The sequence below is a fragment of the Mustela putorius genome, unplaced genomic scaffold, assembly GCF_011764305.1.
Source record: "Mustela putorius furo isolate JIRA1106 unplaced genomic scaffold, ASM1176430v1.1 tig00003858_pilon_pilon_pilon, whole genome shotgun sequence".
In the NCBI taxonomy this organism is placed as follows: Eukaryota; Metazoa; Chordata; class Mammalia; order Carnivora; family Mustelidae; genus Mustela; species Mustela putorius.
The window spans coordinates 14,940,812-14,963,486 of NW_025422010.1; the positions used below are offsets into that span (position 1 = coordinate 14,940,812).

General features: G+C 33.8%; 1 protein-coding gene across 4 annotated transcripts in view; it reads right to left on the bottom strand.

The window, feature by feature from the left end:
* Positions 1-22,675, bottom strand: part of SMCHD1 (structural maintenance of chromosomes flexible hinge domain containing 1) — a 146,193-nt gene that overhangs the window by 83,642 nt on the left and 39,876 nt on the right. For 3 of the 4 annotated variants that reach the window (XR_006602060.1, XM_004742791.3, XM_045065413.1), the window contains 13 exons: positions 21,641-21,807; positions 18,561-18,651; positions 17,655-17,865; positions 15,455-15,575; positions 15,186-15,369; positions 13,712-13,906; positions 11,632-11,745; positions 10,946-11,052; positions 9,891-9,973; positions 9,595-9,708; positions 5,522-5,599; positions 5,323-5,442; positions 1,863-2,007 (listed from right to left, as the gene is read on the bottom strand). Coding sequence is in view for 3 of the 4 variants with exons in the window: in XM_004742791.3 (XP_004742848.2) it covers positions 1,863-2,007; positions 5,323-5,442; positions 5,522-5,599; positions 9,595-9,708; positions 9,891-9,973; positions 10,946-11,052; positions 11,632-11,745; positions 13,712-13,906; positions 15,186-15,369; positions 15,455-15,575; positions 17,655-17,865; positions 18,561-18,651; positions 21,641-21,807 (1,730 nt within the window). In the remaining variant the exon portion in view is untranslated. The remainder of the gene's footprint in view (positions 1-1,862; positions 2,008-5,322; positions 5,443-5,521; positions 5,600-9,594; positions 9,709-9,890; positions 9,974-10,945; positions 11,053-11,631; positions 11,746-13,711; positions 13,907-15,185; positions 15,370-15,454; positions 15,576-17,654; positions 17,866-18,560; positions 18,652-21,640; positions 21,808-22,675) is intronic. The other variant, XM_013051436.2, reaches the window with a different exon arrangement.

The following is a 22,675-nucleotide window of genomic DNA, read 5'->3' on the forward strand; positions in this document are numbered from 1 at the left end:
GATTATCTATGCACTCAAAACATCTTGAGAAGAGACCAATTTGGCAGAGTTTACAGGTTAATTTAGCAATTTAGCAAAAAAAAAGTGTAGTAGCAACAAAGTTACACAATAAAGCGACTAGTATTTATAAAGTGCAATAAAGCAAGTTCTAAATACTGACCAACCCACAATATAACTTTTATCAAGGAACAGAGGAACAGGAAGGAAGCTTACTTGGAACAGAAGTGGTATTAAGAGAATATGTAATTGTCTACAACCATTAAGTCAAGAGATAACACCTAAAACTGAAGAATGAAGAAACAGCAATGTAAAATTTAGATATATGGCAATAGTTACCAGTAGATTCAAGTAAGAAAGTCGAAAGGGGTTCTCTGAGAAGTGGACTGTGGGTGGGGTACAGAGGACAGGAGGAGGAGAAACTTTTTTTACAATAAGCCTTACCACGCTACTTGACTCTTTAAAGCTTCATGCATGAATGATTTTTTTAAATTCACATAACATTGAAAAACAAAAACAACAAAAAACCCCACTAAGAAAATGGTCTTTGTTGAAGACAAATTCACATGGCCATGCCACCAGGATTTTTTTTTAATTAAGTTCAAAACCCAAAATATAAACATGTATATGTGACAGAGACTTCTCCTATAAGAATATCCTATCAAGGATAGGATGATGAAGTTATAATCAATAATAGGTGTCATATAATGCACTAATATTTTTCCACTTTTGACTAGAAGGATTACTTCTAGGGTTTTATTTTTAAACAAACACATTTAAGTGTTCAACTCTTGCATTACTCTTTAATATTCAAATGTATGCAACAGGTCAAAAGATAATCACTTTTTACAACTTAAGAGAACATAGAACTAAAAAACTCATTTTGAATTCTTTTTATAACTATATATTGTTTTTCAAGAACTTAACCATGCTACAAATCTAACCACTAAAGTATCTCACTAATCTGTGAGCTTCTAGAAGACAAATACTATGTTCTTATTCACTTGTGTATGTCTAGCTAGCAAATGCCTGGAATACAGCACATGATCAGATGATTAAGAGTGAAAAATTACAATTGTAAGATTGTTAGACAGACCCTTTAAAAAAGAACAAAAAGTGAGCAATTACAACATGAGGGGGGAAAGTACATAGATACAACAGAAGAAAACATACATAAAAAGTGGGCTCAAAATGACCAATTTGGCAGCTAATGTAAAAAAGAAACACTTAGGATTCATACTCTTGAGAATGAGAAAGAATTTCCCCCAAGGCACCTTAAAAAGATTAAGGGGGAAATAGTGAACATCCTCAATCATACCACCAAACACACTGTTAAGTTTCTCAGAGTTATTTCTTAACATAAGCCAATCACAATATTGTAAAGAACTATTAAATAAAGGTAAATTCTATGGAAAGACCCAAACTTTCATGGAAATCATAAACTTTATTGTTATGGTTTTAAAAACAAATAAAAATAAATTGTATTACCAGGTTTAAAACCTATTAGAGTGACCAGTACCACAAAGTTTAAGTAGCCATAATTTTATATAGTACTGCCAAAAAAAAAACCCCAAAAAAAACAACACAAAAAAAAAAACAACCAGAGTAAGACAGAATTATCAGTCTCCCCTTAACTTTCACAGTATATTCAGTCAAAACGTAAACTTTAGTGAAGCACTTTATATATGACACTGTAGTCACAAAGCATAGCTCGGGCTAACTAAAAGCCCCAGATAATATGAAATACACTAAACACTTTAAATGATACATGTGAAGTTAAACATATAAATAATTTAAGCTAAAAAAAGAAGACTGAATGCTCAGTAAATATGAAAAGTCACATATAGGTTGATCCTTCAGATTACCTTGCTTCAAAAACTGGCTGAATATCACTTCCTAGTTGACTAGTATGACCAAATTCATCCTGAAATTCCAGAGGGATATTGAATGGGACTCCAACACGAAAAGGAGGATCCATAAGACCAAATGAAAACTTCTCTGGTTTACCCTCTTAACAAAAAAAAAAAAGTAAACATGATAATCAAATTCATTATAGCTCAGAAACAGCCATATTTTATATACAGGAAACTAAACTATAATAAAGATGGCATTTTAAATCTTTAAAAAGCTATTATAAATCATAACTATAAGCCACTTGGGAAAAGTTAGATCTTTATCTCACTATTCATAAAAGTAAAATTCCAGAGGTAGAAAAAAAATTTTTTACATTATGAAATTATTAGAATAAAAAGTCTATAACATTATCATAGGAAAAACTAAGGCAAAACACAATATCACCCCGTCCCCACCTTATCTGTGACTAATTGTAGTCTGGAGGCAGATGATCCTATTTCTGATATACTGTCAAAAGGTCAACAGAAGCCTAAAACTATGTTACCATTCTGAGGTCATTGACCTCACTTCATCTTACCACATAGGCATATTATCAGTTCGCATCATCACAAGAGTGAGTATAGTAGTACAATAAGATATTTTAAGAAAGAAAAAGATTGTATATTGTTATAATTGTTCTATTTTATTGTTAATATCTTACTGTCCCTAATTTGTAAATTAAATTTCATTATAGGTATGCATATAGAGAGGAAAAACAGTATATATAGGATTTGGTAACATCTGCAGTTTCAAGAAAACCACTGGGAGTGGTCTTATAACATATCCACTGTATACAAGGTGGACTACTGTATTCAAGAGCTATGAAAGAATATATTTGATAAAATTTAAAATATCTTATTGGTTAAAATACACAAAGTTAAAAGAGATGCTCCATAGGAGAAAATATGTACAACATATGCAACAAGGGATTAAAATCCAGAATACATAAAAACCTTCTATAAACCAGCTATTCTTTTTTTTTTTTTAAGATTTTATTTATTTATTTGGCAGACAGAGGTCACAAGTAGGCAGAGAGACAGGCAGAGAGAGAGAAGGAGGAAGCACGCTCCCTGCTGAGCAGAGAGCCTGATGTGGGGCTCTATCCCAGAACCCTGGGATCAAGACCCGAGCTGAAGGCAGAGGCTTTAACCCACTGAGCCACCCAGGCGCCCCTACACTAGCTATTCTTAAAGCGTGGCCTCTAGTCAAACAGTTTCAGCCATCCCCTGAGAAATTAAAAATGTGTATTCTAGGGCTCACTCAAACCCAGAAACTCTGGGAGTGATCCCTACAGACCAATGTCTTAAAAAGCTCTCCAGGTGATTCAGATAGAAAGTCAAATTTGAGAACCACAGCTTTAAACTATTAAAATGGGCACAGCAAATGAATAGGTTTTCACAGATGACAGAGAGAGTCCAAGAAAGGTGAGAAGAGGTGCAAAATCTAATAAGTGAATAATCTGACCACCACCCAGGATAAATACAGACGCTGGCCAGGAATGGGCACAAGGAAACCACAACTCTCATGGTCTGTTGATGAGGATTCCCTGGTACAACCTTTTGGAAGAGCAAATATATTTAAAATGTTAAGGCACACACTTGTCACCTTGGCAATTCTACTTCTTATCCATCCTAGAGAATTTCTAGCACATGTCCACAAAGCACCATAAAATTTTTCCATATAGAAACATGGTTTGTAATAGCAAAAAACTGGAAATGATCGAAATATACATTAACAGAAAATTGCTTCAGCTATAGCATGTCTATACTATGGTATATGTTCTTCAGCTACTAAAAAATGTGGTAGGGTGGTTGGGTGGATTAGTTGGTTAAGTGTCCAACTCGTGATCTGCTCAGGTCTTGATCTCAGGGTTGTGAGATCCAGTCCCATGTCAGGCTCCACGCTCAGTGCAATCTGCTTAAAATTCTGTTTCTTCTTCTGCTCCTCCCCCATTTGTGCTCTCTCTTGCACTTTCTAAAATAAATCTTCAAAAGAGAAAAGAGTTCCCTAGATCTCCACCCCTCAATACACAAAACCAGTCAACTGCCTTCCTCAGCTCCAGCAACAAATAGTAGTGTATTCTCTGAGGAAGGTGAGGGTAGGGCTAAGAATTGAGGGACAAAGCACTACTAAAAGTGTCACAGTTTGCTGAAAATACCAACTGAAAGATTATACGGTAGGTTGAGACCCCCAAGAGCCTTCCCCAGCTTGCTCCCAAAATGCTGGCAGCCAGGTGTTTACCCTCCTAGCAGAAGACAAGAAGGCTCTACTTTGGGGAATTTAGACTGCCTAAGAGAGAAAGTCTAAAAATTCCCATCATCATCCTAAATGAAATAAAAGCTTTCAAATGTCCTATGATAAATATAAGCAATTCACCAGTCATGTAAGAAAGCATCTGCTATATGAAAGGGCAAACATAAAAAAAACCAACATGGAGGAAACAGACTATAAATAAAGTTTAAATGCTTCAAAAAAGACCACCACTATTACTAATAGTCTCAGAGAATTATTAAAGATACTGAATTCATAAAGGAGGCAGAGAATGCTTTGAAAAGTGAACAGAGAATACAAAATGACAGCAGAAAGGAAAAATTCAATAGAAAGTGTAGTAGCATGTCATGCTAAAGGAATCTCCCATAATACAGGAAAATAAGAGATGGAAAGTAGAAAAAAGAGTATTAATATACCAGTCAAGATGTCCACTGTCTTAATACAAAATGATGTAGAAAACAGTAGGAAATCAAAGTAATTCAAGAAAATTTCCTAGAACTTAAAATTTCAGAAAGTAGAACAACAACAACAAAAAGATTCTCCAAACAGCTGGGCGTCAGGGAAGAGGGAAGAATGGAGTGAAGGTGGTGGGCAGAACAGCTCCCACACGCAAAGGTCAGGAAACAGAATAGCTTTAGGTGTTACCAGCAGCAAGAGAAGAAGATGATGCCTTCAAAAATTTTAAAGAAATAGCTACCGATGATTATGCTAAGCAAAATAAGTGAGAGAAAGACAAATACTGTATGATTTCACTCATGTGGAATCAAAGAAACAAAATAAATAAAGCAAAGGGGAAAAAAGAGACAAAGGCAAACCAAGACAGACACACTATAGAGAACAAACTGATGGTTACCAGAGGGGTGGGGGCAGGAAGATGGGTTAACTGGTAAGCAAGGAGTGCACTTGTGGTGAGCACCAGGTGATGTACAGAAGTGTTGAATCACTGTACTATACACCTGAAACTAATATTACACAACATATTAAAACTGTAATTTAAATAAAAACTTAAAGAAGAAATGCAATTATGAAGCAGAATCATAAAGCCATTGTAAGATCATGATGATCACAACTGGCCAAACATATTTTATTGAATTTCCTATCTATTCTCCCCTTATTTAAAATGCCATCTTGAGTATATTATGTAAGTAGTATTTCACTTACCTTTAACAGAAAATTTAATTGCTTTTGATGGTAGTGGTCTTCCTGCATAAGTGTCTGCATTACTTTCATTCAATACAACTTGTAATTTCAATGTGTAATTCCCCAACTTCTGAATATTTTCTGGACAAATTAAGAAGAAATTAAAAATCAAGTCAACATAATACTGATATAATTTTTAACTTTCAGAATAGTAACTCACCCATTTTTTTAAACCAGTAAGGCCATTTTCCTCCATGTTGACTAATATGTGAAATGATTTCTTTATTTCCATTTGAAGCTTAATAAAAGAAAAAAGAAATATTTATACCTTGAGAAACTGAATATACAACATGAATATGAAATGTCACACTGGCATCAAATATCTTTATTTGTTGTACATCTTTAGAAATTGTTTTGAAACTTCATCAAAGGATTTAAAGCTATCCTATGCACAAGTGAACTGCATAATGAAAATTATTCACTTGGTTCATTAAAATTCCTTTATTTCAATTCTTAAAAATGTTTCTATAAATAAGATTCATTGGTACAAAATATTAGAGATAACTTTCTTTTGATATTTAAAATAATTTTCCTTAAGAGTTTCTAAGACTAAAATTAAAATATCAGCTTATTTATATAGAATTGCTAAGATCTAATGACCTATTGTTATGTGAAAGAAGGAATAAAAATACACATACATATAAAATATGCTACCTTTTTTGTAAGAAAGAGTAAGAAATAATATAAATATATTTGTTCCTGCTCAGCATTATAGCAAGAAACACAGGAAAGATAAGCCAAAAACGAATAAAATTACTACCCAAACAGGGAGAAAGTAAACAGAGTAGAGGGATGACATAACTTCTCTGAAGTTTTATTTCTGACTTTGAAATTATATAAATGACTTAAAAATTGAAAAAGCAGAATTAAGATACAGCAATTCATAAACAAAACAAAAACATACATCAAGTCGCTGACAGAACCACATTAAAAAAGGATGATTTCAAGTGACTTTGTTTTTTATAAATATTTCTTTTAAAGAGAGGAAGAGGAAATTTAAACAGACGCCGCAATGAGTAGGGAGCTGAACACGGGGCCCAATCCCATGATCCCAAGATCACGACCTGAGCTGCAACCAAGAGTCAGATATTTAACCAACTGTGTCACCCAGGTACCCCTCAAGTGGCTTTATTTTTTTATTATCAGTCAATAAATTCAGCACACCTGGATGATACAAGTCATGTTCATGGATTTTTTTTTTAAGATTTTATTTATTTATTTAACAGAGAGAGAGATCACAAGCAGGCAAAGAGGCAGGAGAGAGAAAGGAGGAAGCAGGCTCCCTGCTGAGTAGAGTCTGATACGGGCTCGATCCCAGGACCTGAGATCATGACCTGAGCCGAAGGCAGAGGCCCCAACCCACTAAGCCCCATGTTTATGGATTATTAGGATGACAATAAATCCAACTGATCTACAGATGCAATATAATCCCTATCAAAACCCAATACCACTTTTTGCAGAAATAGGAGACCCAGTACTAAATATACTTGGAATCTTAAGGGACACAAACAGCCAAAACAATTCTAAATAAGAAAAACAAAGTTAGAGAACTCACATTTCCTTTCAAAGTTTACTAGAGTTATGGTAATCCAAACAGTGCACTACTGGCATAACGGGAGATATACAGACAGCCTAGAAATAAACTCCTGAATGTATGGTCAAATGTTTTTGACAAGAATGCCTAGACTATTCAATGGAGAAAGAACATGTTTCTGATTATTTGTGCTATGAAAACTGGATATCCACATGCAAAAGAAATTAATCTATATAAATTAAACTCAAAATGGATCAAAGAACTTAATATAAGAGCTAAAACAATAAAACTAATCTTAGATTAAAAAAAAAAAAAAAAGGCTTCCTAACACTGGATTTGGCAATGACTTCTTGGATAGAATACCAAAGGCAAAGGCAACAAATGCAAAAACAGAAAAATCGGGGGCACCTGGGTGGCTCAGTTGGTTGAGTGTCTGACTCTTGGTTTCAGCTCAGGTGGTGATCTCAGGGTCATGAGATCCATCACCACATCCGATTATGCAGAGCCTGCTTGGGATTCTTTCCCTCTTCCTTTCCTCTCCCTCCCCTTCTGTGCTGCCCATTTGTTCTCTCAAATAAAATCTTAAAAAAAATACACACACAGAAAAACTGGACTACACCTGAATTACATTTTCTGCATCAAAAAACACCAATAGGTGAGAAGGCAGTCCACAGAATGAAAAGAAAGTATGTCCAAATTATATAGCATCTGCTAAGGATTGATTACCCAAGTATAAAGAACACCTACAACTCAACAACAATAAAAACAAAAATCCAATTAAAAAATGAGCAAAGGATCTGAATAGACATTTTTCCAAAAAAGACATAGAGATGATCAATAAGCACATAAAAAGATGCTCAGTTTCACCCATTATTAGTGGAATGCAAATCAAAACCACAAATATCTCACACCAATTAGGATGCCTTTTACCAAAAAAACCCCAGAATACATGTTGGCAAGGATGTGAAGATACTGAAACACCAGTGCATTGCTGCCAGGGATGTAAAACAGTGCAGCCACTGTGAAAAGCAGTTATGATAGTTCCTCAAAAAGTTACACATTAAAATTACCATATGATCTAGCAACTCCACATCTGGGTATGTATCCAAAGGAATTGACATCAGGGACTCAAACAGATATTTGCATACCAATGTTCACAGTGGCATTATTCACAATACCTACTAAAATAAAAGCAACCCAAGTGTCCATCAATGAATAAATGGAAACAAAACATGGTACATACGTCACTAGAATATGATTTCATGTATTTTACTATGATACCTAAAATAGTCATATTCATAGAGACAGAAAGTAGAACAATGATTACCAGGAGATTGTGGGGAAGGAGTGATGGGGGAGTTATTACTACTGAGTTTTAGTCTGGGATGATAAAAAAAAGTTCTGGGGATGGGCAGTAGTTAACGGTTGCACAACAGTATAAATTTATTTAATGCCAATGAACTGTATATCTTACAATGGTTAAAATGATAAATCTATGTTTTATATATTTTAACATAATAAAAAGTATTTTTGATTGGGAAAAAAAAACTATGAGGTAGGAGAGGCAGGAGAGGCAGAGTCACAGAGAGACTGGAGAATGTTACACTACTGACTTTGAAGATGGATAAATGGGCCACAAGCCAAGAATATAGATTCTAGAATGTGGAAGAGGAAAGGCTGCCCTAAAGCCTCCAGAAGGAATACAATCCAGCCGACACTTTTTTTTTTTTTGACAGAAAGAGAGCCCAAGCAGGGGGAGCAGGAGAGAAAGAAAGAGAGAGAGAGAGGGGAGCCCAATTGCAGGGCTCAATCCCAGCACCCTGGGATCATGACCTGAGCTGAAAGCAGATGCCCAACCGAATGACCAAGACACCCCCATCAATACAGCTGCCACTCTGATTTTAGTCAATGAAACCCATCCTGGATGTATGATCTACAGAGCTCTAATAAATATATGTTGTTCTAAGCCCCCCCTACCCATACACAAAGTTGGAGAAGTACAATGTAGAGGGTGACAGAGGACAAAAATACAAGTATATCAATAAGTTAGCCAAACAGCCAAGGCTGAGACACCTAACAAATTTATACAAGGTATAAATAATAAATGATCACTGATTAATTTTTAAATGTTGGAAATAAACATACACTGAATAAAATATTGTGTCTTTAAAATTCATGGATGAGACACACAAGTATATAATGATAGAACAGATTATTAAATATAAGAAGTAAAAATACTTTTAGGCAGTCAAGACGAAAACAATGAACAGGAAACAAACAAGACAATTCAAATCAGGGAAATACAAGATGAACAATATCCAGTTCTCTTCTACCAGGCCTCTAATTTAAACCAAGTATTTCTACCCTACAGGTTCAGAGCCATAGTTTTTTTTTTATTTATAATATATTTTGTGGATTATCTAATCTGAATTCCTATCTAGTACAAATTCCTATAAAAATATACACCGTATCTTATTTTAGTCCATAGTTACCAACTTGGGAAAATTCAGACTAGAGTTTAAAAAAAAAACAAACAAACAGAAAAATCATTAAAAAATCTGTCATAACACATTTGAAATTCTGAACTTAAATCTACTGTGCTTATCAGAGTGCTAAATCAATGATTATATGAAAATATTAAAACCTGTATTACACATTTAAGAACAATATTAAAGATCCAAATTAGTTTGCATACTTACAATGTAATATAACTTTGAGCTCAACCAGGAGTTTCTTTGACCCTCCATGACTTGTTCCTGGAAGCTTTTGCATTGCTTCCCCTTTTTTATTCAGTATTTCAATTCTTAATGCACCTATCAGTCCAAAATTTAAAATAAGAATGTCTTAGTTACACCAAAAAAAAAAAAAGGGATGAGCTTGCTAGGTCTTAATAATGCATTTTAATTTGTTTTAATTTGTCACGGTCTTTTACAAATTAAATACATAAAGCACATCAAAAGCATTTTTTCCATATTAAGAGGGGAAAAAAACATACCAATGGGGGTTCCAGCAGGTCTAATCTCATTTGGCAATAATTCATCTCCTTCAGGCCAAGTTACTGACAATCTATCAGGGAGCCTATTATGAAACAAGCACATTAATGTTTCATGAACTATGTTAATTATGGTCTTAATGAGATAAAGAGAAGTCAATGGAAACTTGAATATTTATTTCTGATATATTTTGAAAGGTTAAAGCTATACTTCTATATGTTAATAATCTATAAATTTTTTCCTCCCTAACTATTACTATGACTCCTGAAAATCTCTTGGTATTAAGAATCAGGAATTGTCAGGATTTGCCCATTTTTTGGTGGTTTTCTGCTCTTTTATAATACAAGTTACCTTTGGAAGAGAAGATAAACTTTTAAGAAGAATTATTAGTGATATTCACTAAGAATCAAAATGACTGAATCATTAGCTACACCCGAGGTACAAACAGGGGTGCCTGAGCAAGCATCTGCCTTCAGCTTGGGTCATGATCCCGGGGTCCAGGAATCAGGCCCCGCATCAGGCTCCCTGCTCGGCTGGAAGCCTACCTCACCTTCTCCCACTTCCCCTGCTTGTGTTCCCTTTCTCACTGTGTCTCTGTCAAATAAAAAAATTAAAACCTCAAAGAATAAAAAAGAGAGCTACAAAGAGTTTTGTTTTTCTACTTTCCTTTACTTCTCTTGTACTATTCCCCCCATAAATCTTTACCAATCTTACCTAACTAATCTTAACCTCTCAACAGTTACTACAATTTTCTTCTAGTTGTAGGTCAAACCAAGTCGTTTTCTAACATACCAGATACATAGTGCCTCTAACAGTAACACTTTAGATATAGAAAAAGGAGGAAATTTTATACAAAACAAATATAGGAATCTGTTTCACAACCAGAGCTCTCCTTTTTTTTTTTTTAACAGCAAGAAGTTCATCACAATGTATAAATCTAAGACTACAAATGTCCTATTATGTGTCCATAACAACATATTCAAGAACAGTTAAAAGCACTATAATTCATTTTCTGCTTTCTTGTTATTCTTATCCTGCATTTTGAAATGTGAATTACCTTGCCATTTCATCTTCTACATATTTTTTCACAGCTTTCTCAGCAACTGTCCTATCGAGCTTTGCAATTGGCACAGTTTTTATTTCATCATACAGTGCCTGAGGTTCCTGGAAAAAAAAAAAAAATTTACACCAACATTTCAAAAAAAACGATTCAAATTCGGCTGCATAAAAACTTGTTTCTTTGGAAGAAACATATTATACCCTAATTCAGTATATATATAATAGCTATTATTAAAATTATACCACAGAGTATATTTCTATTTTTCATGTAACCTCCTTAGGCATAATTAAATATCATTCAAATATTAACAAGAACATGGGAGAAGGATAAAGCCCACTTTAGTTTTGGAGTTATTCACTCCTGAGAAAGAATTCTGGCTCCAATTTTTACTCCAACGTGGATGAAATGTTTTTACAAATTTACAATGCTTTACAAAATCACTAGGACAACTAGAAATAACATACGCATGTTTGTTAAATGTTGGGCATCCAGATATTAAGCTTTACAGATTATTTAAAACACCAAATAAGAAACATAAAAATTCATGCTAACAATACTTTATCCAACAGTAAAAACCAAATGCTAGCAAAATATAAACTACAGTATCTTTATTTCAGCATTAAACAAAAGTAAGCAATACCAAGAGACTTTCAACAAAAATGTTTTATTACTTGCTATCTTACCATTGCAATCTGAACCTCTCCTCCCGTGGCATATACTTCTCCATCATGATCACCATAGAGAAAAAATTTTACTATGCTTCCATAAAAGAGAGGAAGTGTCTTGATTGTCTTGACCTAATATTTAGTTATTGGAAAAAAGGCTTTTAGTTTTTACTAAAACAGGCTTAATATTAACAACTATCTCATAGAACTGTTTCATTCAAGGGAAAAACTCGGTATCTATCAGAAAAATTACTGAAAAAAGCATCCTAATATTCTAATAAAGTTATATTTATTTATATTTACTTATGTAAGTTTTCTACTTACTCTTAACAAATCTCCGTAAATACACAGTGGCTTCTTCATACAAAAATGTCATAGCTTTGCATGTTTTCTAAAAGATCCATAAATCCTTCAAAGTTAATTATGAAAGCCAATATCCTTCAAACCCTTTTTCTCCACAAAATCTTGCTTTCAGACTATTGAACAGTAATTACAAACTCTGACAAATTCTTCCTTTTACATTAAGTGGCTTAAAGCTTGCTAATGGTATTTCCTTACTTGGCCTTAAGAATCTAAGAATAAGGGACGCCTGGGTGGCTCAGTTGGTTAAGCAGCTGCCTTTGGCTCAGGTCATGATCCCAGCGTCCTGGGATCGAGTCCCACATCGGGCTCCTTGCTCAGCGAGGAGCCTGCTTCTCCCTCTGCCTCTGCCTGCCATTCTGTCTGCCTGTGCTCGCTCTCTCCCCTTCTCTCTCTCTGATAAATAAATAAAATCTTAAAAAAAAAAAAATCTAAGAATAATTTTCATAGAAACTCCCAAGAAGGACTACCATAGTTCATACAAAAATCTACTTTCTCAGCTCATTTCTTAACTATTTCCTTCCACATACAACAGACTGCAGGACAATCCAACTTTATTACTGGCTGTTTTGCTGCACTTAACCTCTATCATTGTCTGTGCTCGGATTATGGTCTTTGAGAAAGCACCTTACTCAACAACCATACAGAATTTGACAGAAGTGATCACTTCCTCTTCCTTGTAACTCTTCCCTTGACTTCAGGGATACCATATTCTCCTAGTTTCCTTATATCTCATCAGTTTATCCATTCTATTTTCCTTCACTGGCTCATCCTTTTCATTCTAACCACCCCCATATATTGGAAAAACCAGGCTCCAGTTACACAAACTACTTCTCTGGTGATCACATCAAATTCCAAAGCTTTAAATATATGATGATGACTTGAATTTACAGAATCAATGGATGCCCTTTGACCTCTGTAATACTTGTACAAGAATCCAAGTCTCTACCTCTTTCAAGGTCCTTACAAATGCACTTCTTGCCCAAAGAATTTAATGATTTGCTCTTCTCCCAAGGCCCATCCAAAGTCAGAAAATCCTCTCTTCTCCCTCCAAACTGCCAAAGCAGTATTCATCTCTCTTTCCATAGCACTTATTCCCTTCTCATTTACTATTACTTATATTTAGGTTATGTCTAATTTTAGACTATCATATCCCCAAGGATGAAAGACCTCACCTAGATCTCTTCATTCTCCATAATATGGTCAACAAGCAGACTTACAAGTTGGCGTGCTCAATAAAAATTTATTAAAAAAATTCGTTATTTCATATCACATAAAAAAATTAAGACTCGGCATTTGAGTAAAGTTTAGTGCAAGAAAAAAATAAAAACTTTGCTAATTGAGACTTTGGGGGAACAAAGAGTTTTCTAAAAACTGCCATGCTAAATTATATAATTAAAATCAGTTTGTGGGGCACCTGGATGGCTCAGTGGGTTAAAGCCTCTGCTTTTTGCTCAGGTCATGATCCCAGGGTCCCGGGATTGAGCCCCGCATCAGGCTCTCTGCTCAGCAGGGAGCCTGCTTTCCTTCCTCTCTCTCTGCCTGCCTCTCTGCCTACTTGTGATCTCTGTCTGTCAAATAAATTAAAAAAAAAAAAAAATCAGTTTGACCTTTTCATTCTTTCCCAGCTCCTGAGGAATCAAATACATGCATTATTTTGTTGTTAAATTCTAATACTAAATAATAATTTAGTTTTAAATTCTATTAAAAATTGAATCTAGAAATAAGTTAAACCTACCAGCTGTCCTGCTTTGTATATTTTTCCATCCCATTCTATTGCTGAGTATGTCGCCCAGGGGCCCTGCTTTTTAGAAGGAAGATCAGGACGTGTAATTACTCCTTTAAAAGATGTAAATTTTATTTGTTTGTCATACTTTTCATGACAGTCCTTCAGCCATAAAGCAAATTCTCTGTCAATTTTCATTCGCTGCTCCTGTAAAAAATTTATTTAACGTTCTATGAAATATAGCTACTAGTAAACAAATATAACTGCAAACACTGTCATTCATTCCTTTTTTCCTCCCACATATCCCACCCTCAGAAAACCTAAAAAAAATTAAAACATGTTCCTGGAGCTTTTTCCCATATAATTTTAGATTTCTAACAGAAGCATTGCTAAGAAAGAAAATTTTTGCTATCATCTTTGGAACCAAGGTCTCAATGGTTACTACCAATAACAAAGATTTCCTTCCCTTGTATAAATGCTAGAATAAACCAAAAATGATGAACACTGGCTGCCTAGGAGAACGAGAACTAGCTGGATGCCTATGGGAACTTGCTGTGAACCATACACATTCTCAACAAAGTGATAAAAATCTCTTTCCATTTATCAAGTACGAATATACATATATATAGTAAGCATATACAGTATATCTATAGTATGAAAATATCACTGGGGGAATGACTAGGGAGAAAAAAGCCTAAAAATCTTCTTATGAGGATGATAATGAAAAGAAAGTTGAGAAACACTACTGTACAAAACACATTTTTCCTTTTAGTTACATATTTTATATACGTATTGCCTATTCAAGAAAGTTAAAACATGAAATGAAAATGAAGTATTTTCTAATAATACTTAAGAAAATGTGTTATTTCTTACTGTTCTTTGCCCTGTTGGGAGATAAGAGATTTATACTTAAGCATTAGCCATTTAATGCCTGTCTTTCAAATAATTAGTAAGGAAGAAAATCTTCACACTACATGCTTTCATGGAAGATAATACATAAAGTTAAATTTATTTCTTCTTATATACCTTACTCTATTAATATATCATTTCCAAATAAAAATGGGACAAGATTAAAAATTATTTCACCTTAAATTTTTGTGACTTATAGTTGGAAAACCAGTATCTTAATCATTAAAAATTAAGCCTACCAAATTTTTATACTGCACTTTAATATATAGCTCTTGTAGTATATAATATTGTTCTCATACGCTTTCATCAAATTCACATGCTTCTGTAGCTTCTACTCACTGTCAAGGTCTTGATATTAAGATCTAAATAAAGATCTTTACATTTTATCCAAACACACTCTAATCAGTTTGAAATTTTTAAGTAATGTCAACACATAAACGCTCATGAAAAAAATTCATATATTTTTCGATTTAATAAAAAGCATGTAAATTATCAGTACAAATCTATTACTTGTGACTTTCACTGTACCTAAAATAGAACATGTGCAAATATTCAAGATTGATATTTAAAATCATACCTGTCCATTTAAAATCCTTGTAAAAAGCGTGTTCTTATCTTTCAATTTTAGCTCAAGATCCATAAAAGTCAGTTTATTTGTGCTGACCTGGAATTTGTCATTAGTGAATAATGCACCAGATATTCTATTATAACATTCAATTGGTGAAAGCCCTCTCTTCTTTGGAGGAGTACACCAGTCAAAGCTGGAACAGAACAAAATATTAATATTATAATTGGTAAAAATTAGATTTATAAAACAATGTAATTTCAGCAAAAATCAAAACTTACTCTTCAACAGATGTATATGGTATTAGCCGTCCATTCCAAAAACATTCAAAAATAGGCCTTTTCCCTCTTGCTGCTTTCTCAAGTATGAAACAATCATCATCATCATCTTCATCTTTTAATTCTAAAGCAAAGGCATGAGTGGAGCAAACTGTTTATTGCTATAAATTTATGCAATGTTTTACCACTGAGTAACTAACTTCTTTAAATGAAATATTAAAGTTGCTTCAGAGAACCTGTATCGAAAGCTCATAAGATCTCTCACACTGCTTACTGTCTATAAAACTTAATGACAGCTTTACTCTTAGTTTGCCCTCACACAGGCAGATTTCCAAAGTGGTTCCACATTACCAGTGGGTGTCTCTGATTTACGTCAATATATAGTTACTTATATACTTATCAATCTGTGTTAGGGATACTACACTAGCTGCTGAGCCTGCAAGCTTTAAAATCTATTTATAGAGTAAAAGGATCACACATGCAGAGATTATACCCTATAGCAGAAGCCCTCTTCCCTAAAAATACAGAGGTTTGAATCCTGTATTTCAAATAAGAAGTTTCATAATTCTGTCAGAACTAGTATGTTCACATAACAATCACTGGTAAATCTAGTGTCTAGTAGCAACAACTTTGCCTACTATGAACAAATCAATCAATACTAAATTTAATTTTATTTTAAATACTAACTTCTCAAGCATCAGATTCAGGTGATACACAGCTAGAATTATTATGTTAAAAAGCATCAAACACATAATTAGCACAACTGCCTATAACATTTTTATGTTTCTTACCAAAACATCTTTATATACTCAAATAAGGATCAAACACTATGATCCTGAAACAGTCAACACCTTAGCTATTTTGGCTTTAAGGCACCCACCCAAAATAAACCCTTCTTCCTCCCTAAAAACATAAAGAAGTTCCTTTCTATCAAACCAAATCACTTTGCTTTTAGAGAATCCCTCTGGATCAATCAACCGATTGGTTCTTATTTTAAGATCTCATTTGAAGAACTTTTTGTCTACAGCATACAAAAATTACAAATGTCAAATTAAAAAGGGCTCAGCAAAATCATGGGAGGTAGAGCCACTGAGTAATAACTTACTCAATAATGCTGGGCACTATTCTAAGGATTTGCATTGGTGGTTTCTTACCTAACATTCACAACACCTCAACAAGGAAATAAACTACATCCCATTTCACAGATCGAAATATGGTGATAAGGAGTAGTTTGTCAAAGTTTACACAACAGAAAGAGGCAAAGATGGGATTCAAATTAGGAAATCTGGTTCCAGAACACACACAAGACTAAAAATACACTAAGCAAGTATTCTGAATGAGAAAGTTTTATATTATTAATCTATGAATTCAATGCAATTTCAGTAATTCCACTAGGATTTTTCAAAGGGAATATAATTAGTAATTCCAAAATTTATCCAGAAGAGCAAAAGATTAAGAATTTTTTCAAAAAAGAATAATGAGTTTCCTATCCTACAGCTATCAATACATGGTATAAAACTACAAGAGTATCATTACTCACATATATAAACATAAAATACATTAATAACTTAAAGAATCCAGATCTATGTACTTATAGGAACTTATTATTATTATGAAAATAATATTTCAAACCATTTAAAAAACAGTAACATTCAGTAACTGGTGCTAGGAAACCAAGTACTCACATGTAAAATATTAAGTCAAAGCCCTACCTCTTCGTATATGCAAAAAAAAGGAGATTATAAATGCATTAAAAATTTAAGGATAAAATGGTTAAAAAATAAAACTACAGGATTGTTTTATAACCTGAAGTGTTAAGAAGGCTTTCCACAGCAAGACAAAATTAGAAAGAATTAAGAAAAAACTGGCATGATTAAGTTCAAAGCTTCTTTATAAATATCCACAGAGATAATGGGAAGACAATGTGGGGAACATTTAGGATTAATATGCAGTACATAGCTAAAAGTTCATTAAGAAATCCATGTGAAAAGAACATATGCTCTTTAAAGCCAATGCTTTTTTTATTCATCTGGAAGTGAATATACACAAAAATCAAGAAGCATAAAAATTATAAACACCTAAGATACACATAAGGAACAAAGTTTAATTTAATCTAGCCTTAACAGCCCAACTAATAATTAATTGTTAAAAAATCCTAAATCACAACTTCACATTTTGTAGCTAAGATAACAAATTAACATACTTGATGGAAAGCATGGATCATCGGGGTAAGTTTCTCTATCATATAAGAAAGGGTGATATCGAATAATCCCTTCCACTACACCATCTCCTTCAACATGAGCCTTGAACTCAAAACTATCAGATGCTGTGTTTATATACAACGTCTGCATGTCATCTTCTATTTCCCTTAGGTTGACAATCTTAGGTGCCTTCCCCTTTTCAAACATAGAAATCTAAAATAAAAATAAAACAAAAATAATTAAATTCTATGGTGAATTCACTTTTGTTCTCAACTATGATCCAACAACAGAATAGGCAAAAACTTGGATTTATACAAGTAATCATGTAGCTTAATTATATATATTTTTATATATGGGTTAAATAACCAGTAAGTAGCATCTCTCAATAAGGAATTTAATATATTACTAAAAAAACAATGTAAGCAAAAAAAGAGCAAAGCAGAGCTGATGAAGAGATACTAAGAGGTACATTTTAAGTTTCATGCTTGAGGTAGGAAGTGGGACAAGGATAATGTGAAATTCTTTCCAGTGTGTGGGAAAGGATATTGAGAACCCAATATTCAAATGTTCTGTGCTTCTAAATATTACTTCATTGTCATAAGACTTCTATGAACAAAGAGAAACATTTATACCCTTTTTCTCCCTGCTTTGAGACATGCTGTTCAGCAACTACTCATATCTCTACAGAAGACAGAGGAAAAAGAGAAATCAAACACTACAGTAAATAAAGGTTCAAAACCCAAATACATCTAGCAATGACCTCTTCACTTAAATATCAAACTGCCAAAGTACTTTCGAGAAACACAGGGAAAGAGAGGTGATCTAACTGATTTTCCTTATCCAGAGTCACTTGGAACTGGAACAGATACTCATAATCTGTAATATTCTAAGAAAGATTTTTATCTTACTTCAATATCAATGTTGTTGAAAGGTCCAACTTCTTTTGATGTACGTTTTTCGTTTCCTTTTGGGCCATGAATATAGTAATGATAAATATGCCTAAAATACAGAAAAATAACTTTATACTTTTAATTTAATTTAATTTATAAAAATTACAGTTCTTATAATAATCTACAAAAAAATATTTTATAACTACTATTTGGTAGGTGCTAAGCTATACTAAGCATTTATTTTTAGGGTGGGGCATGCAGGGGGAAAAGCGGAGGAGAGAGAATATTTCAAACCTGACATGGGGCCTGATCTCATAACCCTTAGATCATGACCAAGTGGAAATCAAGAGACAGATGCTTAACTGACTGAGCCATCCAGGCGCCCCTATGTTAAGCATTCTTCTTCTTTTTTTTTTAATACTAAGCATTCTTAAATACAGTATCCTATTTAATGGTAAAAACAATCCTCATTTTATGGATACAGAAATTGGGATGCAAGGGGTTTATATACTTTACCTAAGGTTACAGAACTACAATTTAAAAGGTGGACTACAGTCCAAGCCTTTCCAACGTAAAAAGCCCACAAAGTGTATACCTTCCAAAAGTATAGTTTACCAAAAAAATGAAAACCAGAAGGCAAGAGACTATAATATAATTTACTTATCAGGAATTCTAGAAAGGATTTAAATATCAGGGAGTACGCAGGATTAGGTAATCTTTAAATTATCTTCTCAATATGAGTATCATCCTGTAACTCTCTTCCCTCCTTTCCTATAGCATCAAGACAATCTCACTCCAACATTCCCACCAAAATCGGTGATTTTTGAAGGGATAATGTTGAGTTTATTAGCCTTAATAAAGGCTTTATTAAGGCTAATAAACTCAACATTATCCCTTCAAAAATCACTAATTCAGAATGTTTTAAAAGATATTTTGGTGAGATTATTCATGGCTAAAACATATTACATCTATCATTACTCTTCAAACAGGAATTTGCAAAATTCCTTTGTATGAATTTTAATTTTAAAAAATTATCCTAGCTACTCTTTAAAACACTGAGATAAAAGGAAATCAGTGGAAACCTTCAGGTCTTTCTTCATGCACCTCAAAAGTGTTAACATCATTATCAACAGTAAGGTTAAAATAACACATTCAGAAAGAGTGCTGTAATTAGCTTAACAGATAGGTTTCAAAGAATGGTTAAAATAATAGGTTATTATTTGTTGAGCAAGATTATATTCTAATTATGTGTTATGTACACTGAGTTCCTTTAGTTAAAAGAAATAATTACAAAATAGCTAATGAAATATGGATTTAGAGAATAAAAATTCCCAAGTCCTATTTAAAATTCTTGGATTACAGTCAATAAACATCAATATTCCACAAGAGAAAAGGTAAAATAAATAAAAATATTTTCCAGATGCCTGGGTGGTTCAGTCAGTTAAATGTCTGCCTTCAGCTCAGACATGATTCTAGTGTCCTGAGATCAAGTCCTACATGGGGCTTCCTGCTCAGTGGGGAGTCTGCTTCTCCCTATACCCTTCCCTTGCTTGTGCTCTCTCTCTCACACTCTCTCTCAAATAAGTAAATAAAATCTTAAAAATAAAAAAATAAAAATAAAATAATTTTCCCATTAAAGAAAAAATTTAAACTATTAGTAGGCATTTATGTATAAAATAATCTTAAAAGATAAAATAAAATAATCTTAAGCATAATCACCTTTTGAATAAATGTGAAAAAACACTTTTTTTTTAAAGATTTTATTTATTTATTTGACAGAGAGAAATCACAAGTAGATGGAGAGGCAGGCAGAGAGAGAGAGAGAGAGGGAAGCAGGCTCCCTGCCGAGCAGAGAGCCCGATGCGGGACTCGATCCCAGGACCCTGAGATCATGACCTGAGCCGAAAGCAGCGGCTTAACCCACTGAGCCACCCAGGCGCCCTGTGAAAAAACACTTTTAAAAAATGGGGTGGGGGGCATGTGGCTGGCTCAGCTTGTGGAGCATGCAACTCCCGATCCCAGGGTTTTGAGTTGGAGCCCCATGTTGGGTGTAGAGAGTATTTAAAAGTAAAATCTTTAAAAAAATTTTAAAAAGAAAAAAGTGAATTTCGTGCAGATGTACCCATTTCTGCAAGACTCAGTAATGTGGACTAATGCAAATTACTGAAGCAATCCACTAAATGATACTTACTATTTAACTACGGGAAAAAACTAAGAACCATTAAATATTCTGATGATTTGTTCTAATGGAATATGTTATACTCTCTAAAAGTTTTCCTGGAATAGATATCCAAAGATTTATTTTCAGTACTATTAATACATTTGCATACATTATTTTAACAGACTTCACGCATTCATTTGATTAACATTTACTGAGCATCTACTATTTAACAGGTAACACTAGGGATATAGCAGTGCATAAAAAAAATGTGCATAAAATTCCATTCCAATGGGGGAAGGCAGGAAAAAAATGAAAATACATGGTATGGAAGATTATGATAGGTGCTATAAAGACGACACAAAAGGGGAATATGAACATGATGGTGCTAAATTTGATACATTCTGAAGTTTATTTATTTTTTTAAAGATTTTATTTATTTGACAGAGAGAGAGAGAGAGATCACTGAAGTTTATTTTAAATTTTATCATAGGTCTTATAAGCCTGCCCCTCAAATGATTATCAATATGTTACAGGTAATCAATAAATACTTACAGAACAGAGAACTGTTTAAAAAAATTTTTTTTTAATTTAATTTATTTATTTGACAGAGAGAGAGATCGCAAGTAGGCAGAGAGGCAGGCAGAGAGAGAGGAGGAAGCAGGCTCCCCGCTGAGCAGAGAGCCCAATGTGGGCCTCGATCCCAGGACCCTGAGACCATGACCAGAGCTGAAAGGCAGAGGCCTAACCCACTGAGCCATGCAGGCGCCCCAGAGAACTGTTTTAATGCCATCATTAGAGTACTGGAGTACTGGTTACTGCAAGGAAGGGAAGGAAATGAGACAGAAGCAGAGCACACAGCCAAGAAGTTTCAATGTATCTCTAATATGTTCCGTCTTAAAAAGAATACATAGCAACATGTCCTGAATCAAGTACTTACGCTAACTGTCTTGTCCAAAGAAGGAAATAATTTTTCAAGTACTGTATGTGTTCTGGCTGTACTCCTGTGATAACCACAGCAGTAAAGCTATCTTTTTCCTTCTCCTCTAAGATAAGATGATGTAGAAATCTTTCATCATCATTTGTAATGTGAACAGAATCAGATGGCTAGGAGAGTGAATATAAATACAACAAATTAAATACACTTAATGTAATATACAAATAACATCTACATTAATTCTAATATGATTCACTTAGTTTCATAAATGGGCTTCAAAAAACTTTTGAAGGAAAATAGCCCAAAACAAATCAGCTGAGTATGTAGCAATGCTGTTAGAACAGGATATTTTAACACTGACTGCTAAACTGGCATACATACAGGAGCACCCTATTCCACAATGCTGATGAAATCAATTTTAGACTCATAAAAGGTAAAAATGTATTTGTGTGTGTGTGTGTATACTGAGTTTAAAAATGCTGAAAAAAACGGAAGATACTTACTTACCCTAGGATGGAATGAGTCCTTACTTGGTATACCTAACACTTAACTTGGTAGGGACAAATAAATGCCCAGCCCTCCATGCTCAAGAAAACTGGGATGTAGGCTGAAACCAGCTGGCTTAGCCCAAAGGCACTGTGTTTAAAAGGGAATAAAATAATCCTGTACCCTAGTCCACTTTCAGAGACTCTAGCTTGCTTAGAAGGGAAGTGGGGAGGGGAAAGAGTAAGGAGTGTTTGTGGATAAGAATTATGAATGTCTTGATTTTTACTCTAAGACTTTATGTGTTAAAATTACATGCATATATACATACTACGTATATTGCTATATACATAAAGCTTTTAAGGATACACACTGAACTATTATATCTAGGAAGCTGGCTGATTTTTTAAAAATAAGCATATATTACCACTTCCTAAAAATAAAAACAAACCCTCCAAAACCATTCCAATGCATCCCTATACACTAATATTACAGCTACAACATATAGTATACAAGTAATATTTTATATACTCTGAGAGCTAGTGGATTAGCTTG